Genomic DNA, 12652 nt, shown 5'->3' with positions numbered 1-12652 from the left:
GGATTTAATGGTTGAGAGAATGAGAAAGATTCTTTTGAAAATAATGACTTGTTAGACTTTAAACAGTCAGTTTTCTTCTGTTCTTTGGCAGCCTGTCTTTCTTCTTTGACTGTTTAAGCATTCTAGCAACCCTCTGCTTCGAACGTAGCTCTAAAGCTATATGTTTATAATTGTGTGACTACAAGGTCAAGTAACAAATTCCATCTTTCTCTCAAATTCTTATATGTATGTTTAGTCTTGATCTCCACTAATTTGTTTTCAGAAAGGCCAGAAATAAATAATGCAAACCATGCATTGAATGCTGATTTCAATTTCCAAATTTTTTTACATATTTTTATCCTGTCTGAAAACATTTGTTCTGCTCTGCTTTGTGTTCCTCTTCAGCTGACCCTCAGAGAAGGCCTCAGCAAACATCTGACTTACATAGTGCTCGAGCACTATGACTTACAGCTTTCACTGATTAGTGAAGAAAATGCCTGATCCTGTCCAGAATTTTTTTATGCAAAAACACATTAATTTAGGTAGGGCATGTAGCTCATACATGCACATCTGAGAAATGTTTAATGCCCTGTAGGTAGGCTATCATATCCTAAGTTTTCAGTGGACAGTTTTAAGTTTCAGTACTTTGTATGTCCATATTGAGTGACAGCAGATAAATATACAAACACAATAGCAATAGAATCATTGCACTCACTGAAGAGTCTGAGAGAAATGACAGTATAGGAATGATTTATAATGGAGTCCTTGAAAGTATCCTGCTTTGCCACCCAGCTGTGCACCAATGATAGATCAACACATCGTGTTTCATTACTCAAAATGTCAGTGTAAAATGCAATTAGTAAATTGTAAAGTGCTACGCCAGTTTTGGTTAGGTACATCTACCCATCCTGAACATGACTGTCAAGAAGATGTGCCACTAATCTAGAAATCAATTAGGCTGCCAGTGCTTCAAAGACAGACCCATGGGTTTAACCTTCCCATAGCAAGTAAATCCACTGAGGTAGGTGGAACTGATCACGGTGTGTTAAGATAATTGCACGATACAAGTCCATGGTGCTTGAGCCCTCAGCATACCAACATCTGAGAAAGCACAAGAACAATACACAGTGTGCTTCTCTTAAGACTTACAAGAAATTTTCCATTCTTGAATATTCAATTAAAAATTTGTAGATAATACAGGGAGAAGGAAGAATGATTGCTAGCTATGGTTACAGCTGGCATATTTCCTGAAGCAGTAGCTATACATTAGTCTTGGCAGATTGCACACCATCATTACTTTGTGTGTGCCACATGTGCTCATTGGCCTTGCAGCCGTCTGCTGCATACTTTGTAGTAATTTTTTTGTGTCTCTTCTGTTTCACTAGCTCCTAATGTGGCTCCTTCTGATGTTGGAGGAGGGGGTGGAAGCAATCGAGAACTGACAATAACATGGATGGTAAGTATTGCGTATGCAAGATGGCATGAAACCCATTCTAACTCATATCTGATCTTGCTCCTCCTGAAACCTGTGGATGGTTTGTCTCTGGATCTTGTGAGATCAAGATTTGTATAAAAATATAGATTTCCAGACTTTTCTCATAAAAAAAATACATGAAAAGGAATGAGGAAGAGAGTACCATAGGGGTTTATGTGTTGGAAATCTCTAAAATATCATCTGAAACATTCTAAGACAAAGAGAATGAAACACATACTGACTGTGATAATGCATCAATAAAAGAAGTCTTCATTTTGCTATTGAAGCAATGGTTTTGAAAACTTACCTATTCTGTGGATATAGGTAAAGTAAGGAGGGAAAAGAGACACCAAGGTAAGAGGAAAGCAAACGGTAGCTCAAGAGAGGATAAGGATTTATAAACAACATTTCATAGGCAGAAGCAGCATGGGAAAGAGGATTGAAATCTACTGCAGGGTATTTGGGGAAGCTAGGGAGAAGAAACTTAAAAAAATAATTGTTGTATTCATGTCAGAGCCTATCAGTATCCAGGAAAAACAGAGTTACAGCAGCATTACATCTGGCAAAGAAAGATGGTTATGTTATGATTGAGAAAATTACCAAGTTTGTTTTCTGTTGACTTCTCTGTTCACTGTCACAAGGCTGTGAGATACATAAGGCACATTATGCCATTTGTGTCTTTTGGGGAATAGTTGTTTCATATATAGCAGCTGAATTATGTCTAGGAAGAGTGCTTTTTCTTGTGGGAAGTAATGTAAAGATGTCATCATTCCAATAGCATGTATTGTTGTATAGGGTTTCTCCTTATGAATATGCAGATTTTATTCCATATGCGTATTTCCTTCTTTTTGTACTTAGGATTGGTCATATGCCTGTGAAAGTTCTCAAGTATGACAGAAATAGCCAGCCATATCTTTGAGCTATCAGATTTGGGCTTTCCTGGCTGGGTTTTGTTTTGGAGTTTTGGGGTTTTTTTGTTTTTTAACTGAGTACAAAATATTTATTCAGTCTTCCTAATTATTTTAGCAGTGAAGAAAAGATTTATAAGATTCTGAAAAAGAAGGTCCACAGTTCTGTTACAATATATTGGAAAGGTTGTATTTTAGTTCCCCTAATAAAATGTCTTAATTGGCTTAATTCTGGTCTCTTATTTAATTGTTATTTAGCAAAATAACACATTCAATGGACAGGTGCAGAAGAAAGACTTAGATTATTTTACTTCACAAGCTTTTCTTCTAAAAACTTTAACTTCTTGGATTGCTTGTAAAGACTGGCACTCGTGGTATTTCCAATAGAGTAACCTGTATTGTAACCTGGCTGTGACCAAACTAAACAAAAAAATATAATCAGGAGAATAGTGACTAATGCAAAATCAGAAGTACAAAACCGCTTTAGTATTTCCTGTACACCCAGGCAGATTTATATTCTCATTGTTTTTCTTACCTAATATTACGCTTTTCACATCTAAGTAGCTCCTTTAGCCAGACAAATTAAGCATGGCTTCAAGTTTATTTCCCAAGAATCTTCTATGCTGTGTCTAGCAAGGGTTTTTAAATAGAGACTGTAGATTCATGGAGTCTGAAAGACAACAATATATCTATCCGTAAGGCTAAGATAAAAATATATATTGATTCCCCCAAATGTGCTGGCATTTGCATATGCTACTCTAAATAGTCCTTAATTAAGAAGAGAAGAACAAAATGTATGGCAGGTTCACAAGTTGCTGCCAACCCCTTTTCAGCTTCTGCTATGATTCATAAGCCCAGGTTGAATGAGACAGCCAGAGATGCAATCATAGCTCTTCTAAGACTTGTTTTGAAAGAGGAACTGAGAAGGAGACCTAGGAGTGGCATGCCCATTCTTTCTCAGTTTTGCTCATTTGTCTTTCCCTCTCCAATTCTCGTTTTCAAACTTTTCAGTGGATTCTGCAAACTACTCAGGTACTTATAACTACTTATTATGTGCAGCCATTGGAGGGAAAGCTGCTTTCAAACTTCATACAAGACCTTTTAGAATATATTTCTAAGTGCCGGTCCTGGCTTTCTAAAGTTTGCTCTGGCTGAAAATCATTCTGAGGCTAGGGCCTCATCCAGTCTGCTTACTTTGGCATATGAGATAGGATTCTGGTTTATTTTAAGCAGCTAGTTACAGTGATAGATTCAGAAGATCAGCTACACCGAAGTTCCATAAAACCTTGCTCAGAATATCTCCACACATGTTGGCTGAAGTGCTGCAGTAGTGGGCAAGCACCTAAGGAGAATAATTACTCACTGTGTCACTGCTTCAAGACCTTTGCCTCAAGATAAGCTACTTCATCTCTCTGAGGTTTCCATTAGGGAATAAGGTGATGCAGGAAGCTTATTTTCAAAGGATGCTTCTGGTCAACCTCCTGATGCACAGATGAATGATGTGATTTTGGCTGGTTGGGTGCAGTGTATAATAGTTGTGGTAAAAGCTCCATGAACTGAGAAAGGATCACTGAATGTAGAGAGAATTGGTAAAAGAAGAAAAATCCATTATGGCAGATTTTCTCCCTTAATTTCCTATTTTCCAGTATTCCTAGGTGTAGGAAGTTAGCTATAGTTTTAAGAAATATTTTGGATAAGTACCTTTGATTCCTGTACTGAAAGTGGGAGTCATTTCATGAAAAGATTTACCAGTTAGAAGCTAGGTAGTCTAAATCAGCAGCTGGATCCCCTCCATCATCAGTGAAAAGTGGTAGGATGAGTCATTCTTTGAATGTGTCCATCTTTCTTTATCAGCTGTGCCAGTTGTCTAGGTGACAAACTTTCAGTAAATTAATATAATTTGGGCCAGCCACATAGATTTTCTCTTCACTGTGATTTTTTTTTGCAAGAATATCTATCTCTACATGTACATGGACCCATATACTGGCATAATATGTCTGTGTTAAATATCTGCTGTGCCTCATTCCCTAGGTCTTTTTTTTTGACAGCTACAGCTGTTTTATTACAGAATTATTCTTGGTTTCTTTCTGTGGGAGGTAACATGATGTGTGTTGCACTGAGTTCAGATGAGGAAAAAGATCTTAAAATGTTTTCCTAGAAAATACACTAATACTGCAGATCTAAGAGGGTCTATTTTTAAAGGGGGTGGAAGCAAGCCATTGAAGGAAACCAGGGTGAAATGGAGGTTTAGTTCATTGTTTTTACAATGTACATATCAATGCTTTCTGCATAATTTATATTTCATTCTACACTAGCTGTTTAGCAATAATTAATGTTTTATTTTTTTGTCTCTACAGCCTTTGTCAAGAGAATACCACTATGGCAATAACTTTGGTTATATAGTGGCCTTCAAGCCATTTGGTGAGAAAGAATGGAGAAGAGTTACAGTTACTAATCCTGAAATTGGCCGATATGTCCACAAGGATGAATCAATGCCACCTTCAACTCAGTATCAAGTAAAAGTGAAAGCATTTAACAACAAAGGGGATGGGCCATTCAGTCTCACTGCTGTCATTTATTCAGCACAAGACGGTGAGTAAATGTTCCGAATGAGTTTTACACTGTGGGTCCAGATCAGCACCACCAACATCAGTAGAACCTGGTCCTTGACACTGATTTATGTAGCAGGATACATCTTCAGCAGGGAAGTTGTGCATTGTTCGCACAAAACACTCGTTCTGAAATGGCAACTTCCACTTTCTGCTTTCTGTGTGATGCAGAGCACTTGGCTGCACTTGCTGGCAATAAGCATTAAACAGAGGTATGCAAGATTCTTCACACAGCTTGTTAAAAGATTTAAGAATATAGAAAAATAAATTCTTATCTCCACAGTGGTTGCCCAAAACATTTAGATCTTTATTCAGTAGTGTCTCTGTGATCTTAGTACGTGTATTTGAAGTATGCTTACTTTTTTTTTCTTCTTAGCAGAACACACTAAAGCCTAGAATTTTAGTCAATCAGTATCAGAATTGAGCCCAAAATTATGAAGGAATGATAGTTCAAATGTATCTAGTTACATTTCCAGCATGTTTAGAGTGTCATAAAAATTATCTTAGTTACATTCTTTATTCTGGTTTGCATGTTAGAGCTATCAAGTGAGTAATTTAATAGAAACCTTTTTCAGATTCCATTAAAATATTTTTCTTTATTCTTACTGTAATTATTTCACATGCTGTGATCTTTAGGATTGAGGTTTAAATGACATTTTCAAACTAAGCAGAAGAGAGAAAGTAGTGGAAGAAAGTTTACCTTAAATCAGAAGAAATATATACATCTTTAATTGCATTATCATCACTCAAGCCTGTTCTAAAAATATGCTGTTCATTAATTTATGCCAGAAACCCAAAGACTGCTAATATTTTTCTTTCCATAGAGCAAAATCTCCTTCACAAAGTCAACAGATGCAGACCAAAAAGCCAAGAGGAGGGATATGATAACAGGGCCACATTCTCACATTTCCGATTCTGTTCCGTACTCTGTGTACTTTATGGAAGATTTATGTTCATGGTTCCCATTAGTACTGATGGGAACTTTGCTCACAAATCGGCCACACAGAGAGAAAAGACGGAAGAGTCCTCAATACCAAGCTGGCTGATGAGGATAATGCTAATCTTTTTTCTCAGGAAAGCACACCTTAGACACACACACTCTTCAACAGCTGCTGCAGCAACACAGAGGGGTTTTTTGCAATTGTATAAACATGTTAGTAAATAGCTATAGTGTAATGAAAGCAATATCGGTCAAATACCGCTTAAGCATCCATCCTTGCTCAGACACTTTATCGACAACTGACTGATAAACTCCCACATGTTTATGTTAGAATTATCCATACCATGTCAGGAGTGGCATGTGTGTTTGTATGGTCTGTAAATTCAGGGGCATGGTAGGGCCTTGTAGCCCAAAAAGACAGAGGGAAAGCAAATGTGCAGTAGTGCCAGCTTCCCGATAAAGAGGTCACTTGAGTGGCTGCTGATGTTCTAACACAGACTTTAGCGAGGTCCAGACACCTGATAAAAAACATTTGTGGTTAAAAAAAATGCCAGATACAGACTGCAAAAGAAATAGCAGCTCAGGGAACCTACTTCTTTGATTTCAAGCACAAGAGTACAAACCTTACCAGTAGTGCTCACAGCTCCAATGCAGAGCTTTGCCCCTGACTACTGCCTGTATCCGATCAGGAATTTCAGGGAAGCCTAGAAGGAGTTGTTCCAGGAGATGTAATGGAAGTTGCTCTGAAGAGCATTGAGGAGAGAGTTGTCTCCTGGCATCAGGACATGAACAAAATCACTTCCATACCTTGTAGTGTGCTTACTGGCTGCCAGCCTGAACTTTGTGTAGTTTTGCATAGAAGATGATTGTTTGATGACCACTGTATTTCCGTTGAAGAGAATATATTGTAATGACCATGTGATTTCTCCTTTTATTGGTAGAAATACACAATCAAAAGGCTGGAGGAAAAAGACTGATGCCATCTTTCTGGCTCAAGAGAGGCTGCAAAGTATTTGCAGAACATAAATGACAAAGAGGGATGTAAATTATTTGCAGCTCATAAACAAGCATGAGCAGATGAAATATTGTTAGAGTATTGTATCAGCAAAAGCCCTGGCAGATGAAACTTTTCAGTATGAAATTTTTTAGAAAGTTCTGTAATTGATACAATAGAGAAGAGTCTGACAGTGATTTGGGAATAGATTAGACAATCACAACTATTCCATCTGTACTTCTGTACCTTTGAGTCATCAAGGGATATTATTACTGTTAAACAACACAAGTTCTCAAAGGTATTGGGAAAATGCAGTATGGTCATGCAATATTCCATACAGATATGTATAAATATCCATATAAACATAGATATAGTGACAGCTTTTCCACTGAATTGTGTATTCTATAATAGATCTGTGTTTCTCTAGTTGTAACTGTGGGTATTGTTATTCTCTTCAGTGACTGGGGAATTTCTGTGTTCCCACATGTAATAAGCCAAGTTCCATGTCTGACAACTGCTAGTCATATCTGCCATTGCTAGTAGTGAGTAATGATTGCTAGTAATGAGTGCACAGGCCTCTTGCTTATCTAAATTCCTGTCACTGTGAAAACAATTTTGCAATAATGTATAATTTTTTAATTAGACATTTGCATTATTAACAGCCATTGAAAGACAATTACAAAAGGTAACTTTGCATACAAGATTATTTTGTTACCTAGGATACTTTTCATGAGAGATGTTAGTGATTTTTTTCTTAACAGTGGCTGTTTTGATGCATAGTTGACTGGATGCCCAGTTGGAAGATTAAGTATATGAAAGCTTTCCTCAGCTAGGGCTGCCATGCCTGTCTGTTGCAACTTGTTTGAAAAGATTCACGACAGAGAGCTTTTGTTAGCTTGGAAAACTTTGTCTTTTAGAGACATTTCTAAGTTCATGCCTTTCTTAATTCCTTACCTTGTTTAAAATTCGATGAAGTGAATGAATTTCAATGAATTCAGAATTCAGCAGTGAAATTAAACTAGACTTCAGTATTCTAATCCCTAGATGAAAGTCTGTCACATTATGATGGTCTGTACTCTGTGTTGGCTTCTGTTCAGAACTAAGAATGCAAACAAAATCAACCTTACAATGTATGCCTTACAGAAGGGTGCTTTGGATTATTTCACACCTATGTTTGAGTTTGTAAGTGCCACTGGACAGCTGAGTATCTAATATCAGCTCTCACAAAAAAATTGTATTGTTAGGACTGACATACACAAGTATTTGTGTGTAGCTAACTTTAAAAATCTGATATATATTATATGTGAGCTGCTGTCACATTTAGTAAAAGACCACTGGATGCTTCATTCTATTTATCAAATGCTGTTTTCAGTTTACACAAATTTCAGCATGAAATCTGTTGAAGCATAAAAATACATAGTCTGAGCCAAGTAACAGGATCATTTCTTTGTTTTTACAGAATCATTTTTCTTACAGATCATCACTGGACTTGAAGCTTACTCAAGAAAAACCAGATTAAAGACTAACACTTGGCTCAGTTATGTCAGGAAAATTATATAAAATACTGAAAATAACTTCTCTGAAGTGAGAGGAGTCCCTGTAAACAAGTATAACATTACCACAGGATCAGATTGAATGTTTAACATATCTTTCATCTTCCAGCTCCAACTGAAGTACCTACAGATGTGAGCGTAAAAGTTTTGTCATCTTCTGAAATGTCTGTTTCTTGGCACCATGTTTCTGATAAATCTGTGGAAGGATATCAGGTGAGTTTAGTAGTGACACTGTCAATCTTCTTGTTCATTTACTGTCAGTAGTTATAGCAACAGTATTTCCTACTATGGGATTCCATATCTTAGGGTTCATTTCTCTTTAGTTAGCATGTTCTGTGCATATTTTGCATCTTGAGAAACAGATTATTTTTGTTATGTACTTCATTACTAAAATAGATTAAGAAATCTATGTTTGCACTTTTCAACTAACAAAATGCCCCATTATTTCATGAAAGAATGTTGTCTCTTTTGTGTAATTGAATGCCTATCTATAATTTCTTAAAACATTGAAATTAAATTTTGGGTGTAATTTTCAACACATTTGGGAAATTTTAACTAACTCTGGCCTACTTAAATTACCAGCAGTTATTAATATATTTCACCCACAAACCCTATATAGTAAGTGGGACTACTTGACAAATGCCCAAAATCCGGTATTATAGAGATATTGCTATTGTGCAAGACAGAGATCTTTTCTTGATGGTTTCTATTCTTCACATTAAAAGGAGCTTTGGGGCATGTTCCATCTGGGCCATCTCAATGGCATTACTGGTGAAAATTGTTCTTGTCCTTCTTCAGAGATGACAACAGCCACAGGCTGGGTACAGTGAGAAATAGCCATGTAGTGCTCTAGCAGGGAAGTCTTAACATCATCCATGCACAGTGGGTGCTGACAAACTCTGCAGTGTAGTCTGCTTACTTTGGCTGCTACCCAAAATAGGGGTTTAGGTCTCTAGTTTGTTAGTGACTTGCCTTGTGATTTAAGTTTTCAGCTACTTAAAGATATTCTCTATGCTCCAAAATAAGTGCATACAAATGAGGAGTAATCTCATGGAATGTATTTTTTTAAATTAAAATCTATGAATAAATAAGTAGTACTTGTTTTTGGTTTATTTCCTGATGTCTGTTTCTGTCTCCATGAGATTTATGCAAAACTTTTGTGATACTGTAACAAGAATAGTATCCTATGTCAAGGTTGATTTTATGCAGTATAGACATTAAATCTTAAAATTACAAACACTGGGGTTTGGAATCAAGGCAGGAATATCAGTGGTAGCTCCTAATTTACTAGAGCAGCCCTCTCTGGTTTGGTATCTCATAGGGATTTTGCAGCTAGAATAGGATGGACAAATTGATGGTCATAGCTGAGATCTGTGAGCTCAATTTGGACAGGTCTGTAGCAGCACTGCACTCCCAGGGGGGACAGTCTGCCCAGAGACTGAAGCCTTCACGTGCAGAATAACCTGAACAGATGCTTGGCACACAGGAGGGGACTTCTGGGAATGTAGAACGTGGCAAATGGTGGAAAGTGGCAGCTGCTCTCTCTCTCTGGTAGATAAAGCAGCAACAAGGAGGGCTGACAGAGGCTGGGATTACAGTTGTGATAGACCATGAAGCTGGATATTCAGAGTTGCACTGGGGAGTAGGTTAGTAATGCAGGAGGGGCAAAGATAAATGTGGAAAGAACATGGTAGGAGAACATGCCCACAGACAGCCCATGTTTGGCCATTTTTTTTTAATTTTACTTTATTTGACATAAAGACATCTGAATTATGTTAAGGGACATCAGGGGAGGAAGGGAGGGAGAGGATTTAGCAGCAAAGACCAGGATGAGCAAAACAGTCAATAAAAAAAGAAGGGAAAAAAAAATCAGAAAGAAATGTGGGGGAATCTTTATGCTGAAAAGAGAATAACTGTTAGAAAGGTGGGATATCCTGGGAATGGACCATCTGTTACATGGACTATGGATGTTCAGGGTGTAGCCTTGTTTTGATAGCAGTAGTATAATTTCATCCACCTGTTTCTGGAGAAATACACTTTCACAAATCCATCATGAACTGACTCACTTGTACATGTACAATGAACAGCTACATTAGAATATCAATTTCTTCTCTTTTTTCCCTCTTTTTCTAAGACAATCTTCTAATTTTCAGGTATGTAAAAATTTCCATCTGGCTAGACGATAAACAGATGGATAGTCCCAAATTACTGCCCCACAAAGCTCAATAAGGTGTTAATTCTGAGATCTTTTTCCCCAGGGCAATCACCAGTCTCATTCTAGTAGAGGGGAAGGCAGCAAAAGGAAGCCCATGCTTCTTCACTGAGAATAAAAAGAGAGACTTGTGTTCCTGAAGATCAGAACCCCTGAAGGAGCCATAAGACAGGGCTTAAATAGAGAGGGTTGTTCTGGAAGGTTAAGGCTGAAGATAGCATTTGTGAAGTTGCAATAAAAGCTGTGGTGGAAGGAGAATTCAAACTGCATTATAAAATTCTAGTGACTATCTCTGGAAGGCTTTGTGTCTATTGGCATTGATAAATAATACAAAAGTTACCTTTAAATTACTGCTCAGGTGTAACACAGGTTAATAGAAACCATCATTCACCAGATCACCTTCTTAGTTCCCTTTTGGTCTTTATTATTACTTGAAAATTGCATGATTGACTTTTGAATGCTAGAGTTTAAGAGGTGGGAGTACCCTGAGCAAAGAACCTGAGGTATTTCACCTGTGACGCAATGCTTCTCACACCAGGAGGAGTCAGATTTTCCTGACGCTAATGCATACTGTCAGGATGACTGCCCCCATGGTGATGAGTGTGAGCTGATACGTTTTGCCATTACAGAGGAGTATCCTCAGCTCACACTTAAAGAAGAGATAAAGTATGAAAACTATGTCCATCCCTATAGAGAATTTAAGATTTCTGAGTTCTTACAATACACTGCTAACAGCCACATCTCTACAGTGGATGCAGCACCAGTGGCACTATCTGTATTTCATGCTGTTTCTATGCAATAAATGTAGGTTTATTTTATTAAACAAATTTATCACTACTCACCACGATTATCTCTTGTTGACTGAAATATGCTATTAGCATTATTTCTTAATATGAGTAAAGTATATTTTTGTGTCAGTCCTATGTAGAACTTTCAAGAATATGGGAGCTTTTGTTTCATGACACTTACAGAAACAGCTTGAGTATTTTAAATTTTGAATAGAGGAGAAGACCATGAAAGACAGGTTTTTTGCTGATTTTAGCACAGAGGGCTGCACTAATTCATGATGGCTAAGGCATTCCTTCACACAAATCACAATTGGCTTATTTCCCACAAAAACTCAAGAGCTTGGTTGAAATCCCCTTCTGTGTCCTCTGGGGATTCATTGCCTATGGATTACCCTAACAAAGTAAATGCAGAGCATCAGGCATAAGAAGGCTGTCTGGGGCTACTATATAAACTCTTTTAAAAAAAGAGAGAGGGGCTACTCAGTAGAGTGAGGAAATGAGACTTCTTGAAGCAGTGTGGCATTTAATTCCAGAGGCAGGAAAGAAATTTCCAAATTATTTCAAGAAAGTTTGAAATTATTTAAATATAAAGTGAGAAATATAGGAATAGTATAAAGAAGACAGTAGTTATCTTAGCTCTCAGGGAAGTAATCTTATTTTTTTCTTTTCCAGAAATTGTTACAATGTTCCAAATATTTAAGTATGGCTGTGTATTAGAGAAGAACTTTCTGTGTTCATGACATATAGCTCATACACTGTAGGAGTAAAGTCCACAGCACTGCAGCCAAGAACAATTGTATCTGGGATTTAAATTTTATTTAATTTTTAAATTATATTACTTCTTTCTGAAGCATAATATGTTCTCAGTGAAGAAATTTGTCTCACTTGTCTTCTTTGATGCTCTATGTTACTCTTGTATTACACCGTTAGCATCCCTGTACTGCAAACGAACATTAAGATTGTAAAAAGCTTTACAAGTCGGAGGAATTCAAAGGCTTTCAGATTATGCCATATGATTAATAAAAGCTTCATATAAAGTGTGTTTTCTATCTTTACTTAAAGCTGTTACTTAATTAACATAATGGATCATACTAAAAACTGATTAGTTAGTTTTCAGTGGCCAGCTAAAATCAACAAGAAAGCTGATATTGGTCCTGTCATGGTTAATAAACTTTTGGCCACCTAGAACTTTAAA

General features: G+C 37.0%; 1 protein-coding gene across 1 annotated transcript in view; it reads left to right on the top strand.

Annotated features, from left to right (window-relative positions):
- CNTN1 (contactin 1) overlaps positions 1 to 12652 on the top strand; it is a 206715-nt gene that overhangs the window by 174970 nt on the left and 19093 nt on the right. The window contains exons 18-20 of the mRNA XM_088055395.1: positions 1365 to 1435; positions 4719 to 4953; positions 8567 to 8670. Of these exons, the coding sequence (XP_087911521.1) occupies positions 1365 to 1435; positions 4719 to 4953; positions 8567 to 8670 (410 nt within the window). The remainder of the gene's footprint in view (positions 1 to 1364; positions 1436 to 4718; positions 4954 to 8566; positions 8671 to 12652) is intronic.

The sequence above is a fragment of the Pseudopodoces humilis genome, chromosome 5 (genome assembly GCF_049639895.1).
Source record: "Pseudopodoces humilis isolate 2021_Gansu_Grassland_sample_001 chromosome 5, ASM4963989v1, whole genome shotgun sequence".
In the NCBI taxonomy this organism is placed as follows: domain Eukaryota; kingdom Metazoa; phylum Chordata; class Aves; order Passeriformes; family Paridae; genus Pseudopodoces; species Pseudopodoces humilis.
Note: the sequence above shows the minus strand (reverse complement) of the source record. Positions and strands in the feature narration are given on the sequence as shown.